At 48.6% G+C, this 21,502-nt stretch overlaps 1 protein-coding gene and 1 long non-coding RNA gene across 14 annotated transcripts in view; one reads left to right on the forward strand and one right to left on the reverse strand.

The window, feature by feature from the left end:
• The window catches only part of LOC104686075, a 40,060-nt gene extending 23,497 nt beyond the window's left edge, over window positions 1-16,563 (reverse strand). Inside the window, exons 1-3 of one of the 13 annotated variants that reach the window (XR_005601444.1) lie at window positions 7,232-7,376; window positions 6,738-6,847; window positions 334-415 (exon numbers count right to left, since the gene is read on the reverse strand). This is a non-coding gene — a long non-coding RNA (uncharacterized LOC104686075). Of the gene's footprint in view, window positions 1-333; window positions 416-6,560; window positions 6,612-6,737; window positions 6,848-7,231; window positions 7,377-16,105 lie in introns of those variants that run through there. The other 12 variants (XR_005601443.1, XR_751252.4, XR_005601449.1 and 9 more) reach the window with 12 other exon arrangements.
• A 3,002-nt stretch (window positions 16,564-19,565) lies between these two features.
• On the forward strand, window positions 19,566-20,946 carry POU3F3 (POU class 3 homeobox 3). Its single transcript, XM_039549098.1, has one exon. It carries the CDS (start codon window positions 19,566-19,568, stop codon window positions 20,883-20,885), a length of 1,320 nt encoding a protein of 439 aa, XP_039405032.1. The 3' UTR covers window positions 20,886-20,946.
• The last annotated feature ends 556 nt before the right edge of the window (window positions 20,947-21,502 follow it).

Raw genomic sequence — 21,502 nt, forward strand, 5'->3', positions numbered from 1 at the left:
TTCTTTACAGGATTTCTATGTGCCAAGGAGCTGGACAGTAATATCCATTTGGTATTCATGGAAAGTACTTGCAGAACAATAATGACAATAATTGCTTCTGATTCTTGTGTTTACAACACTGCCAAAGTATCATTAGAGCCTTATTTATAGATAATAATGCTTATTAATCACACATATTCGAATTTTGGAATGTATTAGATTAATATTCTTTTGTAACTTGGTTCTGTACTAATGCTATGAAAAGCACTTTCTGAATGCAGCCCACTGGGAAGTGCTTGCCTCGGTAAAGTAAAAGCATCCAAGCCATCTGCAGGTGAGGGACAAAGGGCGTACCTCTTCCTCAGCAGGCAAACACGAAAGCCGGACACACCCATTCCAAAAGCAGCTCCTTTGGATTAAAATCAGGGGCAGACTCCTGAAAAAAAATACTGTGAAAGGTGTGATAGAAGTGTTGCTCTTGAGCTTGCTTTTTGATGCTCTGTGAAAAGGTTTGCTTTCTACTGCTTTATAAAGAAACTGGGTTTGGAAGGTGAGGAATAGATCCATCTATCATCTCACTCTTTAACAGCGCATTCTACCCCATGGGTGAGTTTAGCACGGACCTCGGGATTCCTTATCAGTCAAGAGGTTGGTAATGAGAAATATAAGAAATACACTACAAAAAACACTCCTCATTTTTGTTATTAAATAATTCCAGCTTTTCTATATCAATATCTTCTACAACTCAGTAGCATGATAGAAGGAAAATAGATTTTTAAAAAAGACATTTACAACAAATGAAAGTGCCACCCAAATCTAAATACCAACTGCCCTATATTCATATCCTCCTTTGTTTCCCTGTAGCCCATTACAATGCTGAAAAATACACCAAAGCAACTGCAGTACCAAACTCTCCAATTTTTAGTGTGTGACCAGCTCCATAAATTTTTGTTTAAATAAATAAAGTCCAGAACAGTATAGAATGTTTTATTATTCATATTATTATTATGTTCTTTGAGATAGTTCTTCAAGCAAATTTACAGAGACTCTGTCAGTTTAGAGATGACATTTCCATCTGTTTGCTTGGGTTTTTTCCTTTTTACCCACTAGCCGATGTAATGTAACTACTCTAACACCAGAAAGTAGAGGAACTGGGAAGTGGAGGAGTGGGTGTTGTATTTTGTGTGTCCATTTTGTGGTTTTTATGGCGGTCCCTGCACGCTGAGGATAACCTGTTACTAAGTGTCACAGCCCCATTGTCTCCAGGGATTTTTACAGTAGCAGGAAAAAAAAAAAAAAAAAAAAAAAAAAAAAAAGGATTAAAACACAGAAGCTTTAAATTGTGAAGAACACTTGTGGCTTTAGTGCAACTCCCCCAAGCTGCCCCTAGCCAGTATGTTTTAACAGACAAAATTACAAAGTGATTTTGCCCCTTTAAAATGTGTTTCACCTATTAATATTCCAGTGTGCTTTGCTTATTGTGTTTAGAAAATGCCAGTATTGAGGTTTCCCAGGAATTTCAAACCTATCAAGACAGCCAGTGCTGAGTACAGCCCAATCATTTCTAGATGAATCCAGAATTTAAAATTAAAAAAAAAACAATAGAGAGATTAGAGATGAAACCAAAGCACAAAGTTGGTGTCGGGATGCAGAGGGAAGCCCCATCTTTATGGATTCCACACAATAAAGCGGTGCACCCCTCCCATCCCAGAGACCACAGCTCCTGCTGGGGGCCATGGGGCCAGCTTGTCCTGGGCATTGCTGGGAGGAAGCTCATGGCTTCAACCACCACTTGCAGACAAAGGAATTATTCCCCGAGCGTGGGCACAAGGGGTGCACAGAACTTTGGATTGGGCTCCTTTCCCACTTGCAGCTCAACACCATCCAGCCAAAACTGATCTCAAAACTTGACAGTGCTGTGCTGGGGGGACTTTTATCAATAACTAGTCATGGGTTTTGGTTCTTCTGCTAGTCCTCTTCTGAAAAGAAAACCCGTAGCCCCCGGTGCACACACCTGCTACAACATTCACTGGCACACAAGTGTCTACGGATACTCTCCTCTCCCCAGCCTTTGGTGGCTCCTCAAAATGTTTGCTATATTTTCCTTAGGTTTCAGAGTGTCGCAGTGCAAAAAGCTGTCCCTCTAACAGGTGTTAGAGATCTGCATCTTATTCTTTCCTAACAGTAATAAAATAGCTGAAAGAGTTCTGTACAAGGATCCTAATTTCAGAAAGGCAAATCAGCAGCATATAAAATCATAATTCACTCTATGCAGATTAGATTTCTTATTTTCTTAACTGAGTAGTGAAAAAAAATTTCTATTGTTTCTGTCTGGTTTTTTTCAGGGCAGTAGTAGTTTAATAATTGCTTCTACCTCTTAGAAGAAAAAGGCAAAGCAAACAGTTACCACATGAGGAAAGGTATGTTTGCCTTTTATATTCGTATGGCTGATGCTAAACCCACACAAAGATAAAAACAGACATTTCCAGCTATAGAATTTTACCATTTTTTATGGCCAGAGATACACAAGTCAGATTTCCATGTCGACATTTGACTTTCTAAAGAAAAATGGGCACTTTTTTTAATACTGAGTTTTCACAGTTCTCACTGAAGTCAAATGAAGGGGTGAATACCCAATGCCCTTGAAAAATAGTTGCTTTCCCACAGTATCCCTTTTCTGTACCTATAGGAATCCCCAGTAGGAAAAAGCTGTCCCTCTTGCACAAAGTAAGTAGATGACCCTACAAATACGGCTCATATCCACCATAAATTTCAGCATGAGTCAGAGTATGCAAAATAAAGTCTCAAGCAAAAACCATCCAAACAAGCAGCAAAATCACCCCCCTAACATCAAATGGAGTTGCTGCAAGTTGCATTTTTGAATTTGTCGATATGGGGTAGGAAAATCAAGACAGAAGAGTTTTGACTGGCTTGTTCACTAACCACAACTCAGTGGTCACAAAAGATTAAAAAAGAAAATTCAACTGGAAAAGTTCTAAACATAGAGGAAGTTTCAAAAGTGTCTTTTTGTAGTATCATTTTATTTGCTATATTTCTCAATAGGACAATATTACTCTGCTTGTATTTAATATTGGGTTTATTGTCAAATAATTATTCTTTCTGCTATTGGATTGCATGATTATTGTGTATTTATCCTTCCAGATATGTATCATGAACATTTTTCTTCCTTAGTTTTATATCATATACAACTGCTAAAGTCTGGAATTTGTAGTTTCCCATAGTCTTCATAGAACTGTAAGACACAAGCAGGAATAAAAATAAAACCATGCCTTTTCATCAAGTAGTCTGCTAACCAAAAGGAGAAAAAAAAAGCTTTGTCTATTTCTAAATAGTCCTCTAGGAGTCTTGTACTATGTGCTATATATCGTGTGGTTTCTCCCCCTGTTATGACATGTCTGATTACTTTAAAAAAACTCTCAAAAATGTTGAGGCACAAACCTTTGTATGGAATACTTTTAGTATGCTTTTTATTCTGACAAGATTAATAATTATCCTATAAGCATGACACAGTGTTTTAAAATGTTTTTTTCTGCTATGAGTTAGGATTGTGCACATAAATGTGGAAAGAAAGGTTATTTCACAGCAGAGAAATGTATATTTAAACAAACTGTGATTAAATGGTAAAATCGCTTTAAAAAGAAAAGCATGGTTTTTTTCTCATCACTGTTCTTCTGAATTTAAAATATCCATAGTGAGTTTCCAAAGGACACTGGGCATTTGTAATGGAAACACAAGCTACTGAAATTAATGGGAGATAATTGAGAGAACCATAGCAAATGTCCCAGAGCTTTGGCCAAAACTGGACAGAAAAGGATCCGCTTGCATAGCAAGTGACAACTGTGTCCTCTCCCCACCATCACCACCATGTATTCTTCTGTGGCACCTGCAACTAGCTCACAGTGGGAGCAAGTGGCTATGTGGGAACCAGTCTACAGACTAACCAGACTTTTGCTGTCCTTCAATGAGACACTTCACAAGTGCTTACAGTCCTCATGGCAGTCTTAGTCTTTCCCAGAACATAGAGCTGCCCTTTCCACTAAACTCACATCCAGCACTTCCCATTGATGCAAAGACAAGGGCATGGGGTTTATTTTGATCATTCAAAATGCCCAGTAATACGTGTCCTACATATTAGTATGTAGTGACCACAATTATTGCTGGCCTGATTCACTAGAGTCAAAGTGTACAGGATTTACCCCTTAGATGGCTGAGGCATAAGAGCAAGGTCAGTGTGGCCCTCAGACCTAACTCCATTCACATCAAATAAATGCAAAAATAATCTCTCCATTTATATTAAGGTCTAATGGAAATACCTCAGGGAACAGAATGAGAGCTAGATCCTGCTCATTCCAATCAATCAAAACTCCAGGTGGTTTCAATGAATGGGACAAGCAAGATTTGGCCCATCTGGAGCAGCACAGGTTTGGCTTCCAGAGGCTGAGCTGTACCTGCTCGTTGGAGAAGGACAGTGAAATATTTGAGCCAATATACTTCAGACTAAGGAGACAACCAAGGATAACACCTTGTCTGCGCTTGAATGGATGGCAAGGCAAGCAGTGGCACCCAATTTGCCCCTAAGCTTTAGTGTTGGGCTTCAACCATGGTACAGTCTTTCTACTAACTTTACTTGTAGGGGTAATTTTAAAATAACTTAATGCCAAGTGCCAGAGGGCTCACTTTTTCACAACATTAAACTGAATCATATCAACTCCCATTCTAAATATAAAATATGATTGCATTACTCGACTTCATACTCTTTATAAAGGCCCCATTGTGGTGGGGTTTCACAAGGTATAAAAACCCATGCTGGTATTATGGGCTATATCAGTCCATTTCATCTAATTAATCATCTGTTTTAAAATGTTTTTCTTGTATCGCAGTAGCAAAAATAAAATAAGTGTTCTTTTTTATCATTTCCAAAATTAAATTCATATTCCATAATGACCACATTTCATGTGCAAAATAACAAGTTATGCTTACATACCTGACTTCCCTTCTTTAGTGAGTTGCTTCATTTGTAAAACATTGCGTATAAGATTGGAACCTAAAATGAATTACTTGGTTTTTCTTGATATGAAATCTTGTTTAAGTTCACAGCAATTTTAAATATGATACATTTAAAATATTAATATTTCCCATATATTATTCACTGACTTTCAGGTTTCATCTCAAGTTAGTGGCACTTCATATTTCAAAGGAAGAACTGTTTCTTATTTTCAGTACTAATGTTCTATTAATTCACTTTGTAATATCATTCTAGTTCAGACAAATAAAATTGCACTAAATTGCTTATGCCAAGAATCATGCTAAAGTTGTTGGCGCTATATAAAATTCCATAATCCATTACTATTTTATAAGTTTTTTATATCAGTGGCATCTCTTTAGGCATAATTCATAGTCCCATTTAGTTAGTTCTAGGAGGACAAATACATGCAGAGGGATTTTTATGCTGAGATGACGGTGTATGTATAGGTATTTACAGTAAAGTCTGTAATTTAAGTGACTTTTGCAATGCACCAGATCCAAACTCCAAGTGAACTACCTTAACAGCTTTTCCTTTATGAATATTTTTTATTTTGGGCAGTTTTCTCTTCCAGCATGTTTTTCATCACACACATGTATAAACACATACGTACGCACACACATACATTTGTGAAAAATAAATTTGTGTGCATACAGAAATACTTAAAAATGCCTCATATGCATATTATGCAACATATGCCATTCATGTAACCGCTACATACAAAAAGAAAATTCATTTTATAGATACAAATAAAATATGTGAAAGAAGTCCTTAAAAGACCCATAAAGGCCTCAACATAGATAGAGTCTTCATCATATCCAAAGAACTGAAAGAACCATGGACATAAACAAATCTTTTTATATGTCCATGTATATTTTATATACTTTCCATAAAGTCCACGTGGCCACATAGCTATTTCCAGAGATGTGGATGAAAGTTATACCTGGATAAGATGAAAACTCTTTAATGAGTAAAGCAGCATCTAATCCTATGAAATGCCTTGCTGAAGTGAAATAATTGCAAAGTGCTGGAGCGAGAGTAGCAAACAGCAGTAAAATCACTTGTAAATAGATGTGAGGAACTATAAATACACCTTAGTATTTGTATAGTCGACTTTCTCTGACTGTCATCAGAATCAGATGTTCAGGAGGCAGAAAGCAAACTCCAAGGAATGCAGATTAATACATATATAAGAATATATAGTCTGTGGCTAAGTTTGCAACATTGTTAATAATGTAAGCTCCTTTTTTAATGCCTAGTATTTGCTCCCTTAGCAATTTTAAAAATAAGAAAAATTGATCTGACTCTTATAAAAAATAAATTGCAAAATAACTGATGCAAATCCCTGTCACTTGTGAACACAATGAAATTATACAGAAAGAAGCAAATGCTGGAGAGGCTCCTTCTCAAAAATAGAAATGAATGCCCTGTTCCTATACAGTCCTCAAATGGCAGGATTTTGAAACATGAATTAGACCTCGAATGCAAATTAACTTCGGAAGGCAGGGAGAGGAAAAAAAAAAAATCAGAGACATACCAAGTCAAACGCTCCTTTTCCTGCCTATCTCGTCCGCAATGGTAAAATAGGCTAAACAAAACAAGTGCACATCAAGATAGAGCCAATTAAGGAACAGAGAGCGGGGGGAGAGGGTGGAGAGGAAGGCACCTCACTGAGCACATGGGGAGTGGGAGAGCAGCATCCCACCATACCTACCTTATGAGTGTTCAAAGGAAGACTACTGGGGTAAATTGGAGCCAGCTTTGATTTTTGCCATCCGGTTGCACCCGGGATGCGGGGAAATGGGGTGGGGCAGAAGGGTCGGTCTGGGCGGAGGTAGACGGGCGATCAAAAAAGTGGGGATAAATACTGAGCGAGGGTGACAAACCCTATGCAAATAATTGGGCTTTTTTTTTTTGAGGGGGGGGTTGGTATGAGAAAAGGCACCGTCAGTGGCGAGGTGAGTGGGTCCCCGCACACGCGTGGGGGAGGGCGAGGGGAGTCGTGCGGGGCGCGGCGGGAGCGCCGGCGCGGGGCAGCGCAGCCCACGGAGGGGCGCGGGGCCGGGGCCGGCGGGGCGCGGGGGCTGCACCTTCCCGGAGCAGTAGCTGCTCCAGATGGGGGGAGAGGGGGTGCGGACCCCCCCTTCCCTCCGTCAGCCATCGCCTCCCTAACCCCCCGACCGCTCCCCCCCGTCACGGCTGGCTCACCGCTCCCGGTGGCTCCCCGCTTAGAAATGGAGACCGGCAACTCTCACCAGAGCTCACCAGCATCCCACGGTCCTGAGGAAGGAGTTTGGGGCGGCGGGGGGAAGCGGGCGCGAGGCGTGGGGAGGGGGGGTTGTTTGAGAGTGACGGTGAGGCGAGGAGGAGGAGGAAGGAGGAAGGCTGGGAAGAAGGGGGTGGGGGGAGACGGCTTCTGAAATGGAGCCAGCCCAAACGGGAGACGATGCTGGAACAGGGGCTGCGTCATTTCGGGGCTGGGAGAGGGCTCAGCTCCCCTGCGCCGCTTCCCTGTCTGCAGGCAGAGGGGACAGATACCAGCAGGCCAGGGCAGGGTGCGGGGCGCTGTGGGGTCGGGACCACCTCCGCCCCCCCTTTTCCGCAAGATCCCGGGGCCGGGACGGGGCAGGAAAACCCCACGCTAGGAAAAGGGATAAGGCACCTTCGGTCGGCCTAGCGATGCCAGAAAAGACAGGGGCAGGGAGAGGAGTACGGGACACGTCGGCCACAAGGCAGTGGGCAGGACCGGTCGTGAACGGGGGGCCCGAGGCAGAGCCAAGTCCCGCGGGGGTAACCGGGTCCCGGGACGGCGAGGGTAGGAGGAATGATCGGCATTTATAACGTCGGGGGAGGCTCACAGCCTTTCAAAGAGTTTCAGCTGGGTGAGTGGAAATGCCTTCTGCCCCTTTCACATATGGAAGCACAGCTATCTTTGAGGGGGAGGAGGGAAAGCAATTTTTTTTTTTTCTGCTGGACAGTGGATCTCTTTGAGCCTATTGTCATGTCCTGTGGCTGCAATTATAAATAAACTTTCTTTCTGCAGAGAGGACGTAGCTGAGACTGAGGGTCTGAAGCTAGCAAATGGCCAGCAGCTACCCTGATCTTTGCTGGCCCATGCCAGAGAGGTGGTGGCCTGGCCCTGTACTGAGAGACTGTAGGCACAGCATGCTGCATGCTTAATAACTGGCCTGGGAACATCTTCCCTTCTTTCAACTATTCCTACCCAGTCCAAGACAGTTTCCTTCCGAAGCTCATCCCCTCAAAGGCTGTCTAAATTCAACTTCAAATACTCATGTTCATATCTTTTTAATTTTTTTTAATTATTTCCCTACTACGCCTGTGGTCCCATGTTTAAAAAGCAAAGCTGCTCAGTGGGCTGAGATCACAGGTACCATCATGGAGGCCCATGGTGAGTGTCAGTAAAAAGCAAGAGAGAATTGAGTCCCAGGCGAGATTACTGTGCTGGTACACAACCATGTACGGCCTTGTCCAAGCCTTCTACAGCACCTGCCACGGCAAAGGTGTTGCATGTAAAGGCCTGAAAATATTGACCATAGTCATTATTTTCATGTGCATAAATATTTTTGCTTATTTTATGGCTCTGCGCATGTGTGTGTGTGTGCAATACATGTATGCATGCACACACAAACACATTTATATCTACGTATATATTCAATAGTGATGGGCCTGTTAAACTGAGCAGTGGTTTCTCTCCTACAGATAGTTGTATAATACACACATAGTGATGATACCTAAGGTGTTTGGGGGTGGGGATGCATAATATCTTATAAATTTGAAGTTTTTATCAGGCAGAGCAGATTACTTTAAGCGTTCAATTTCTCAGCGATCCAATTTTATTAGGATTTACTATCATTTGTGCTGCGCATCCCTGGGGAAATAATGCTTTGATTAATGTAATCCTGGGCTGGGATCCGCCACATGCCCCTCTCCCAAGAGAAGGGCCCTGTTTGACAAACAAAAATAGAGCAGCAACTATTGCAATCTGCACTCACCTTTCGTAAGCACATAGACCCACACACGCACACACACACACACACACAAAATATAACCCTCTCCTCCCCCCAACCCCAAATACAATAGCAGCATCTCAAAACAATGTGCACTTATTCATTTACACACAATGACTCTGATTCAATGTGGGCTGTACAGTCCAGCCCTCTAATGCACAGAGACGGCCCAAAAAGGATTCTGCTCTGTCCCCTGCTGAGAAGCTGAAGCATCTCTGGGAAGCTCAATGCTTCTCTGTATTTCAGGCTCTCCTTGGGCTCCCAACATTTCTGCCTCTTTGTTTCCCAATGCAGGCCTTGCAACAAACCGATTTCAAGCCTTCTCCTTCAGGCCCGGGGGCTCGAGAAGGTGTCCCTCCGAGGCTCCCTGGCACCCACCCTGGGGGGGACATGTACCTCTCTGAACGGGCCCTGGTAAGTGAATCACAGCCAGGCACTCTGCTCAGCTCACAAGGAGAGTGGGGGGACGCAGAAAACAACGTCAAACAGAAAGACTTGTCATACACATTTTTAAAGGGGGGGGGGGGGGGGGGAAGGAAGTATTCCTCCGCCTTTGGGGGTTGCTGGGGTTTGAGCAGCTTTGTTCCAGCCACCACCACTCCCCCCCCCCCCCCCCCGCTTCCCCTCACTCCCCCCCGCTCCTTCTGTTTATGTCAAAGGCTGGCAGGAACAATAGCGTTTAAACAGAAGTAAACATGCCCAGATCAGAGCTCAACCCCAGAGAAAGGGAAAGCTTTCTTTACATCCCTAGGTGAACGGGCCCGTGCTTCCCCCTTTCCTCCTTCTCCCCTCACGCCCACAAAACAACGCCCATACCCGGCAGCTTAAATAGCGGTTTAATGTTGAATTTCTTCCCTCCACCCCGCCGGAACAAAGCGGGTGCCACTGCATCTGAGGAAGATATGCAGTCTCAAAAAAGGGCTCTGGCCACACTTGGGCCACTCTTCCCCAAGTCCGGAGTAATAAATCCAGGGGAAGAAGGAGGGGAGGGATCTCCAGGCTGGAGATGAGGAGGGATGCGGTTTGCGCCGGGGTTTTCAATAAGCTGCTGCTCTCTCCTTCGTGTTTACCCACTGACCCCCAATACGGTGACTCAGCGATTACCGAGCACTGGGTGTCTATGTGTGTAAGGGTGTGAGGGGGGGGCGGGGGGATTTCCTCCCCCTTTTCCCTTTCTTTTCTTTCCTGATGAAAAACGTTGCAATTACATTTCTGCATGCTGATCTGAGAGTTCAGGTAACAAGCCTTAAACGCGTTATCAGGCGCTCGTTGAAGAGGGGAGAGAGAAGTGAAGGGGGCAACAAATCCAGACTTACATGCCTGGATGTATGTACACCTATATATGTGCGCACTTATATATGCATATAGATACATATTTAAGTAACAGACTGCTACAAGAAGAGATGGGGTGTTGTTCGGCCCGAGTGCCTTCACCCTGGCAGATGAGGGAAGATACTCAATTTAAAACATCAACCAAACTAGAGAAGAAAGAGCAAGATGCGCAAATCACTCCAGGGAAAAGTTATTTAGACGCAATCTCTAGATTTTCCCAGTGCAAACTGACTCTCTACCAGGTTTGATCCAGTTTTTCTGCTCCCCTTCCCCCTCCCACCCCGGGGGGAACCATCCTATTTCGCGTTTTCCTTCTCAGAAGCGGCTTCCTCTGGCCCGCCCGCCCCGCCCTGGGGGGCGTTTGCCGGGACCTCGGCGTGGCCGCGGCCCGTTCCGCGCCCGCGGAAAGGCCGGCGGAGCGAGGACCGCCCCCGGGGACGCGGGGTGGCAGCGGGCTTTCAGGTTCCAGCCTTCGCCCCCCACCACTGCTACCCCCCTAACTCTTGGCAGGCGGCAAGAAATTGTTTCAGAAGTCGGATGGCGGGGCTGAATTTAGAGAGGGGAGGAGGGAATAAATGCAAGGAGATGATGAATAACGTTAACTTTTGACTGTAGGAGTCATGATGGAGTTGAGCGAAGCTGCGGGGAAATATGTCACTTAATCCCAGGGCTACTGAAGTCCCTTTTATCAGACGTCGTGATGCTGGAATTATATTGATGTAAAGGCGACTGAGTACTTAAAAGTATCCAACATCAGGCAAATATATAGATTTGGAGGAATGGGTGTAAAATGAAGGCACGTACAAACTAATCACACGACCGTGAAAACCCCAAGTGGGTTAGATAAATATAAATAGATGTGCATTAAAAAGAAAAAAAAAAAAAGGCACGATAAAACTGTAGCTGCTGCATTCACACAAGGAGAACAGACAGCGTGTGCATGTTTGTGTGCAATGCCAAAAAGAGCAGCCTTAAGGTTGACCTACTGCAATCTGCACTGAGCTCCTCAGACAATAGACAAGTTCAAATGTCAAAAAATCTAATAATAATAACCAGAGCTGCCAAACTGCACGAACTGTTTTCTGGTGTATCACAATTATTCACCCTCTTATCCACTAAAAGACTGCCAGTCCTTATGCGTGTAAAAGAAAATCTATGTAATGCATATGGATTTTTTTTTTTTTTATCACATGTGAAACGCCATTGAGATGGCAAGCACGCAAATCGGAATGATATCATGTCTAATAAAAGAAGGGCTAAGGTTTTCACTGTCTCTTTTAAAAGACTCCAACTTGTAAATCCCCTTTTAATGTCGCTACATGCACAATTATTCTTATTAATAAAAATCTACATGTTCAAGGGTCTGGATTGAAACTATGTATCCCTCTGATTTTAACATCGGTGGGAGCATTAGGTTTCCATCATATGTAAGGTGTCCACGTTGAGCTCAAGTCAACTGGTAGATTGTTCCATTCATTTGGCAACTCTCATTACAGTCCGTGTGAGGTGAACCCTGAGCAAGACACGTTGGGTAATATCAAAATTATGCAGCTGGGAAATAAAGGAATCTTGCTTTGCATGTGCAGCTCTGTATTATTGTTCTAATTTATTACAGAACCCGAAATGTTTTGTTATGCTCAAAACAATAAATAAGGTTCCGAGTGAAGCCTTCAGAATAAAAGGTATGGATAAATGATCCACCAGCCTATTGTGTTTATCGTTAGTATCTCAGCCTTTAAAATTAATCTGTGTATTTTCCTATTTTCTCCAGATTGGTTAGTGTAATATCCCTAGTGCTGCTATCAACGTGGTCATAAGAGCTATGAACTACAGCATGGGTAAGCTTGAAAAACCCAGAGCAGATCGCATTAGCCAAGAACACTACATATCTGGAAGCCAGTCAACTTCACGTTTGCAGCTGACTGCTGTATTATGCACGAATGTGTTTTACATATAGCAGACTGTATACGGAATATGTCTTTATGTTTAACATTTTAATTTGTAAATGCTAATTAGGCAGTTGGTCTCCACGGTTATATTAGTACATACCTAATCATTTCCCACTATAAGTAAATGAATACTAAATACGGTAAACACTTTCTTTTCACTATTTCCACGACAGTATCTCTTCTACATCCATTTTCCAAAGGCGTCCATTCGGACAAAATAGGCATGTATTTTAAAAAGGGAGAGAAAAAAAATGCACTCTGTAGCACTCTTACAGCTGGAGTGCCACGGCAGGCATGGAGCCGGCAATCCTGGCCGGACCGGACTCTTCCTAAGTCAGCCAGAAAAGTTTAGTTTTGCCGAATTAACTTGTTGCTCGTTTTAGCGTTAGTTTTTCTCTTCGCTTGCGGTACCCAGAAGCCTGCTGCTGCTAACTGGTGCAGGCATACAGCAGAGGAGCCGCACTTCCAAATCCTGTTTTGTTTAAAATATAACGCAGGTTACACTTGGAGGACTGGGGGAAGGGGAGGCAGAGGAAAGCTGGGGGAAATCCGTTCAATCCCGACCCCGGGATGATGAATTTTGCTGGGGTCTTTCAACTCCAAAACCCACCCGCTTCACAGGCGAGGGAAATGTTCACTAAACTGCTGCAAATCTCAGGCAAGCAACCACATTTCTGACGAGAATTGCGCTCTGGAAATGTGTTTTAGTAGTCTGGAATATTGCTAGTTCTTATTGCGCCAAACGCGGTAGGTGGAAAGTTTTGTTCATGTCAATATCTCAACCATTTTACCTCACGTTCAATACACATGGAGACTTGACTCCGTTTACCAAATGAAGACTCACGAACACTGAACACTTTAAATGAAAAGTGTAATTTCTTGTAGGTCGTTTTCTGTCTTTGATTACTTTTCTCTCTCTCTCTCTTTTTTTTTTTTTTCCCTGCGTATCTGTTAGATTTTTAGATGGGGAGTTCATCTTGCCAGGTTCTATCATATTTATGGGCTGTGTGATTTCCAGAGTTTCAGTTGGTCTTTCCTTTATGGAGGCAAGAAATAAAACTTTCCTAGTAGCACGGAAACTGCTGGGGCTCCACCACGGGGGAACAAAGTGGCTTCAAGCTCCCGCCCCTGTGCCCACCGCTCCCCGCCCGTCCCGGGGGTGCAGGTGCGTTGCAGGATGCTGCAGCCACGCGGGTCCGCCCGTGCCCAGGATCCTGCCAGCGGACGGGGGCGCGGGGGATGAGAAGCAGCCGTTTTTGGGCAGAAATATCACCAAAAAAAAAAAAAAACCCAACCCCCCTCCCCCCATAAAAAAACACCCCGAAAACTGAAAGCCACCAACTAAATTTCTCAGTTCTGTCCCCTCTTGCAATCCGTTAGGGAGGGAAGCAGAGAAAAGAAGTAAGGGGCTGAGGGTAGGTGTGCTCGGGAAGGGACAGAGACCCGAGCTGTGTCGAGCTAAGTTGCGGCAGCTGTCGATGTTGGTTTTAGCTGAGGTTAACGTGCGAGTGTCCCGGACGGCGAAAACTTGTGCCGGGTGCGCGGCCGGTGCGGGCAGAGCGGGAGGCTGGGGGGAGTCCGGCGTTACCTCTGTCGCTGGCTCCCGCAGACAGATAAGTCAGGAAGGGATAGGGGGAGGAGTGGCCAGCTTGAGGGGGTAGGAAGGAAAAATGAAAAAAAAAAAAAAAGAAAAGAAAACTAGCCACTTTTCCAGGTTTAATACCCCGATTAAGTATTAAATGATGTAAAAAAACCCAGTCGTTTTATTGCATATCCAGAGGCTTAAGCGCCTTATTTAGACAGAGAAGAAAAAAAAAAAAAAAAACAACACAAAAAACCCCGTGTGGCACCCCAGGTTGCCCCGAGCTGCGGTGCCCGTGCCTGTGTTTAATTACCGCTCTCACTCCCTCGCAGGCCTCGGGTCCGTTGGAGGCACCGCACCGCCTGGGACACTTTCGGGCAGCCCCTGAACCGGCAGCCCCCGCCACCGCCCCCCTGCCCGCCGGCCTCGGGAGTTGCGGGGCGCTGTCCCCGTGCGGGGTGTCCCGGTGCGGGGTGTCCGGGCGGCGGGCAGTGCCGGGGGTGCCGGTGGCGGGCCCGGCCCCGCGCAGCCCCCGCCGCCCTCAGCCCGCGCCGGGAGGGCCGGGCCGGGCCGGGCACGCGGGGCGGGGGTGTCGCGGGGCGCCCCCTGGCGGCCGGCCGGCGCCAGGCGGAGCGCGCCCAAAGTTGATTTTGTTCAGCAAGCCGTATCGTATAAAATTAACGACAGCCAATAAAATTAGCTTACATGTTTCAACCGTAAAAGTCCAAAACAAAATAAAGCTAGTTTTAGTGAAGCTAAGAAGCTCTGCTTTGGCCCCGTTCTCTCTGGCTTGAACTGGGGTCCTTTTATCTAAAGCCCAGTGCACAAACATATAGCTTAATGTGACTAGTGTTCTTCCTTTTATTTCTTTCTCTATGGCAACCAATATGTTCTGCTCAGAAATGTTCCCCCATCAAGGAAACAAATGATCTTGAGGGAGCAGCTCTATACGGCATCTGTTCCGATGGAGCACACAGAGTTAACCCCAGTCAAAAGAGACGCTGGGCACGTCAACAAGAAGTGGAAAATGAGCGATTCTTCTCCCCCCCCAAATTGAAACCTATACCTCCCTAGTTTTACAAGCCATTTTATTGATTTGGCTATCGACCGTTTCCAAAGAAGTAACTAATTCTAGGAAATTACAATGATCACCAGCTATTGTGTATCCAAAAGAGCAGCAACAGAGGTGGCAAGGAAAAAAAAATGCAAATAACACGGTAAAATTAAAATAAATTGAAGTCAAATAGTGGGATATTTAAGCTTCGATAAAGTTTTCAGGAGTGGTATCTGGCCTGTTAATTTAATCCTACATTATTTATCACACTGACCCAAACGCTACAGAAGAGTTTCAGATCATTAGACTACACCTCTCAACTGGACGGGATTCGGGGTAAGCGGAGACACAGGCAAGACTGTCAGGAGAGAGAAACAAAGTGAAATCTGGTCTCTAATCCTCCAGCCCAAATCTCCTTGGAGAATAAAATGAAGGGATGTCCTGGTTAGTTTTGATTGATTATACTCTTTCTGATGGACTTTCACTACAGAGCTCTAGATGTTGTGCTTAACCGTCTGTTCCCTAGTTACAGTATTAACCCTCTGCGTGCACCGCCACTCCGCACCTTCCCGTGCCTCCCCCCGCGCCCGTCCCTCCGCCGGCAGGTGCTCGGGTCACCCGCGCCCCGGCTCGGCGCCGGCCCCTCTCCCGCCCGCTGCACCGGCCGGGCCCCCTCCCCGCCCGCCGGGCGACCCCCCCGCCCCCCCGCAAAGCAGCGCTTGAAAACAGCCCTCATCTCTGCCTCGCCTCCCCTTTACAAATCTGTAATATTTTCGAGAGCTTTCCTCGCCCCCCCCCCCCCCCCCACCCCGGCCCAGCCTACCCGAGTCTTGGTGTTACAATAATTAACAGTGCCCAGAAAAGTGAAGTAGTAACCAGAAAGACTTTCCAGCGCTGAAGAATTGCTTTGCTGCCTTGAGCTTTGGAAAGAATCCATGCTTTTTATGTAATATTTCACTAAGGTGCTTTTTGTTGCTGGTGGGATTTTTTTTCCCTTTCCCTTTCCCTTTTTTTTCCAGCCTGATTCCTTCAAAGCAGTTGCCATGGGTTTCCCTGTCTTGTCCTAAGCTTTTGAAAATATATATTCAGAAGACTTTAAAGAAAACAAAAGTAGATAAAAAAAAGTAAAACACTTACCGATCAAACTTCCAGGATTTAGAGAAATTTTTTTTAATTTTTGATTTTAATAAGGTGACAGGGGGAAAAAAGCATGTTCTCAACTCCAGCGAAACGATCCATGTTAAGATTTTCCTTTGCACTGACTCCACTAAGCCCCGCTCTCCACTAGTCTATTATTTTCACCAAAATATATGAAAATTTATGCAAATGAAAATCAGCACTAACTGTTCTCCCCTTGTTATACTTTGGATTTTTTTCCAGACAAAACAATCTCACTCTGCAAGGGAGGGGGTGGGAAGAGTTGGGGAACGAAGTTGGTTGTTTGTTTTTTGTTGGGATATTTTTTAAAATAAAAGACCTTACTCCAGCTTGAGCTTTATTTTTTGTTGTCGCTGTTATGAGGTTGTACGGTGGTTTTTTTTATTTTGGGGGGACTTCTCCACCCCCCCCAAACACACCTTCCTTTTTTATTAAGAAAGTAGATCTGTTTGCAGAGGCGCTATCACGTTTCATCAGGCCACCTGAGACGGCTTTTGAAAGCGTGTACTGTGAAATTCATAGCAGTAATTTAGACAAAATCCTCACTGTATATTAATGAAAGACGGCCCCATGGCACCGTTCCTATCCTCCCCATTCAGTGTAAACAAAACCACGAGACTCACTCGGTTTTTGAGCCTGATCCAAGCAAAATCGGCTGGAAAGGAAAACATGGGGTTCTGGCACTGACTATTCAAACGTCTGCACCTGGAGATCTCAGATTTATTCAATGAAATCTGTGTTGGATCTTTTATATATAAAAAAAGAAACCTTTGGACGACGCATGGGAACAAATATATATACCTCTATATATACATATATATATATATATATATATATATATATATATACACGCATATATAAAATTATTACGTTTGGTGTTAGTTACCAGCGCCCTTAAGATCCGTATGCTTCACTTGAATGGTTTTTCTAACCCGACCTGCCACGGTATTTCGTGCCGTGCCAGCCGGGGGCTGGAGGGAGCCCCGAGCACCGGCTGCCGAGCGCGGCGGGAGCGGGACGGCATGGAGCGCGCTGCCAGCGGGACGCAGCTCGCCGCCTCCCAGGGCCGAGGAGGCGTGCGGAGGAGGGGAGCGGAGCGGGCAGGGCCAGGCGGGGGGCGACGCTGCCCATTCCCATGCCCGCACCGCGCGTGTTTTCTTCGCGAGGCCTCCGCCACCTGGGGAGCGCGCGTGGGACGGCGCTGCGCGGCGAGGCGGTCACCGGCAGCGTCGTGTCCCCTCCGTGTCCGAGCGGTGTTATGGCACCGGCAGTCCCCGAGGAGCGTTCAATTTGCCCTTGTTTTTGTTGCCACTTTCTCTTTCTCCGTGGTTCACTGAGGTTGCCTGCGCGCAGTGTTTCCGCTCGGTCGCATCTCTCCCCCGCGCCCCCCGCCTTCCCCCGCCCCCCTTAACTCTTTCCGCTGGACGAGAAATAATACAGCGTTTCATGCCGCGGGGCTGGCTCCCTGCGAGTAGACCGCGGCGCGGAGGGCAAGCCCGGACGCCGGCTCCCCTTGCCGCCTCCCCCGCCGACGGGGCGGCCCTTCTCCAGCACTGCCGGGCCAGCCCCCCGGCGTGACGGCTGCGGGCGGGCTGCCGGGGTCCGGGGCGCACCCCGGGGTGCAGGGGCGGACAAAGGGAGGAGGGGGCGGACGGGGGGCGGGCGCCTCCGGGGCCGAGCGCGGGGGGGGGCAGCTCCGAATGCCGGTACGGGCACTGCCGGCTGGAGGGAGGCGGGTGCGTGTGCCGGGCGGTGACACCTCTGCACAGACGCCTTTCCGAATCCCGCCCGGTTCTGGCGTCGTTATTATTGTCGTTATTACTGTTGTTATTAATTATTACCGCCCGCGCTCGCCCCTGCCCGAGCGGCGACGGCGGGAGAGCTCCGAGGTGCGTGTGTCCGCCGGGCAGGAAGAGTTAAGAGGCGGAGGGAGGGAGGGATGGAGGGAGGAGGAAGGAGGAAGGGGAGAGGGAGGAGGAATGGAGGGAAGCGGGGGGGGCAACTTCCATCTCCGACGCCACTTTGCCTAAATTAAAAAGCAGCCAATCGGAACGGCCGGAAGGGGGGCCGCGCGGCCGGCGGCGCGCTGTCCGTCACGGGGCGCGCAGCCAATCGGTGCGGGCGGCAGCGGCCGCTTCCTCGCGGCGGGGCCGGGCGGCGGCGGGAGGGAGGGAGGAGAGGGAGGGAGGGACGGACGGGAGGGAGGAGGGAGGAGGGAGGGAAGGAGGGAGGGAGGGCGCGGGCGCGGGCACGGCCCGGGAGAGGGAGGCGGGGAGAGACGAGCGGCGGGACTCCGGCACCGCCAGTGCGCGCTGCCAGCCCGGCAGCCAACTTCCCCGCTGGAGTTAGTGTATAAAGGATACCATATATGCACACACACATACACACACCTCTCCACCAAGGCGCTCCTCCTCCGCCTCCTCCCTCGACCAACTGCTGGAATTAAAATAAAAAGCAAAACAAACACAACCAAAAAAAAAAAAAGACAACAAACCAAGCGAGAGAGAGAGCGGGAGAGGGAAAGAAACAATTCGCGAGGTAACGAGAAATTTCAACTTTTAAAATTTCTTTTTTACTTCTTTTTTTTTTTTTTTTTTCTTCCGACCGCCTAAAGGAAAGGTAGAGAGAAAAAAATGTCTTATCCAGAGCGTGACTCTAGCAAGAAGGCTCCGGCAGGACTCTTGTTTCAAAGGGGACAAAGTGCTCCAGCAACAGCACAACTTTGAGAAATGCATCATCACCACCATCACCACCATCATCATCACAGGAAGTTTTCTTAGGACACCAACAAAACTTGCAAATAACAGAGCAAAAGGAGATCGAGAAACCGAGGAGAGAAAGACAGAGAGAGAGCCAGAAAAAAAGGAAAATATACCCACACACAAAGCCTTAAAGGAAGAAGAAAAGGAAAAGTTTCACTCTGAGAGGGGAAGGCTGAGAGGAGGAGATGTACTCCTAGGGGAGCGGAGGGGAGAAGGCACGGGGGCTTTTTGACTCCCCCCCCCTTTTTCGCTTTTTAGCCTTTGTTTGGTTTCCTCCCTGAGAGCAGCAAACCCGGGCGAGAAGAAGGCGGAGGAAAACTACATGTACAGCTAAATATTTCTCTTTTTTTTGGAAAAAAAAAAAAGAAAGGCTAAAAAATATAAAAGGCGAAGCGAGAGCCGGCGACCGCAACGAGCGCGCCGCGGAGCGGAGGCAGGACGGCCGGCGGACGGGCGGAGGAGAGCGCGCCGCGGAGCGCTAGCAGGTGAACCCCGCGCCCCGGCGCCCCGGCGAGGCTGGGAAGGCGGCGGCGGCGGCGGCGGCGCGGGCGGCGGCCCCGGCAGCGGCCCCGGCAGCCCCGGGCAAGGGCGCTCGCGGCGGGCGCCCGGCAGCCGGCGGCGGCGGCGCAGCGGCGGCTGCGGCGCGGCGGGGGCGAGCGGCGGGCGGCGGGCGCGGGATGGCCGCGGCCACCTCTAACCCCTACCTCCCCGGCAACGGCATCCTGGCGGCCGGCTCCATCGTCCACGCGGACTCGGGCGGCGGCGGCGGCGGCGGCGGCGGCGGCATGCAGCCGGGGAGCGTGGCCGTCACCTCGGTGGCGGGCGGCTACCGCGGCGACCCGGCGGCCAAGATGGTCCAGAGCGACTTCATGCCGGGCGCCATGGCCGCCAGCAACGGCGGCCATATGCTGAGCCATGCCCACCAGTGGGTGACAGCCCTGCCCCACGCCGCCGCCGCCGCCGCCGCCGCCGCCGCCGCTGCCGCCGAAGCGGGCTCGCCCTGGTCCGGCAGCCCCGTGGGCATGACGGGCAGCCCCCAGCAGCCGCCGCCGCCGCCCGACGTCAAGGGCAGCGGCGGACGCGACGACCTGCACTCGGGCGCGGCGCTGCACCACCGGCCGCCCCACCTGGGCCCCCCGCACCAGGGGCACCCGGCGGCCTGGGGGGCGGCGGCGGCCGCCCACCTACCCTCCATGGCCGGCGGGCAGCAGCAGCAGCAGTCGCTCCTCTACTCGCAGCCCGGGGGTTTCACGGTGAACGGCATGTTGAGCCCCCCCCCCGGCGGTCAGAGCCTGGTGCACCCGGGGCTCGTGCGCGGCGAGACGCCGGAGCTGGGCGAGCACCCCGGGCATCACCACCACCACCACCACCAGCACCCCGGGCACCACCCGCCGCACCACGGCGGCGTCAACAGCCACGACCCGCACTCGGACGAGGACACGCCGACCTCCGACGACCTGGAGCAGTTCGCCAAGCAGTTCAAGCAGCGGCGGATAAAGCTGGGCTTCACCCAGGCCGACGTGGGGCTGGCGCTGGGCACCCTCTACGGCAACGTCTTCTCGCAGACCACCATCTGCCGCTTCGAGGCCCTGCAGCTCAGCTTCAAGAACATGTGCAAGCTGAAGCCTTTGTTGAACAAGTGGCTGGAGGAAGCCGACTCTTCCACGGGCAGTCCCACCAGCATCGACAAGATCGCCGCCCAGGGCAGGAAGAGGAAGAAGCGGACCTCCATCGAGGTGAGTGTCAAGGGGGCCTTGGAGAGCCACTTTCTGAAATGCCCCAAGCCCTCCGCCCAGGAGATTACGAACCTAGCGGACAGCCTGCAGCTGGAGAAGGAGGTGGTCAGGGTTTGGTTTTGCAATCGGAGGCAGAAAGAGAAACGGATGACCCCCCCGGGGATCCAGCAGCAGACCCCCGACGATGTCTACTCCCAGGTCGGCACCGTCAACTCCGACACGCCGCCCCCTCACCACGGACTGCAGACCAGCGTGCAGTGAGGGGCACCGCGGGCGGGCCGGGCAGCGCGGGGGCAGCGCGGGCCAGGCCGGGCCGGGCACCGCCGCCGGCACCGCCACCGGCTCCGGCACCGCCGCGCAAGCCGCACGCTCACACAGACACACGCGCGCACACACACACGATCCAGGCTCGTTCAGACTGCTTGTGTTTATATATATATGGATATATGCGTGCATCTATATATATATAAGATCGATACCAATAGGGAGCGGTGGAGAAGGTCGATCCGAGCGAGAGCGTTTAGACCGCGTTGGGAAAACGGGGTGGAGATGCATAATGCACCAAAACTGCAGATGTGCCGGGGGGTTGGTTGGTTGGTTGTGGGGAAAGGGCTTGGGGGGGTGGGCTTGGGCTTTTTAAATTTTATTTTTATTTTTATTTTTCTCCAAATTATCCCCTTCTCGCAGTAAGGAACATCACTGTCTGCGCTTCTTCTCTCCCCTCCTCCCCCCCCCCCCCCCCCGCACTCTTCCCCCTATCCCCAAAAGGGCTCTCTTCTATGAATCACAGAAACTTTTTTTCTCCTTTCTCTCTCGCTCTTTTTATTTCTTTTTTTTTCAATGGGAGCAATCAAAAAAAGGGAAGCAGAAGAAAAATA

The sequence above is a fragment of the Corvus cornix genome, chromosome 1 (genome assembly GCF_000738735.6).
Source record: "Corvus cornix cornix isolate S_Up_H32 chromosome 1, ASM73873v5, whole genome shotgun sequence".
NCBI classification, from domain to species: domain Eukaryota; kingdom Metazoa; phylum Chordata; class Aves; order Passeriformes; family Corvidae; genus Corvus; species Corvus cornix.

Excerpts from the sequence above, each read along its gene's own strand:
- POU3F3 (XM_039549098.1), top strand. The coding sequence starts at position 19,566 with ATGGCCGCGGCCACCTCTAACCCCTACCTCCCCGGCAACGGCATCCTG.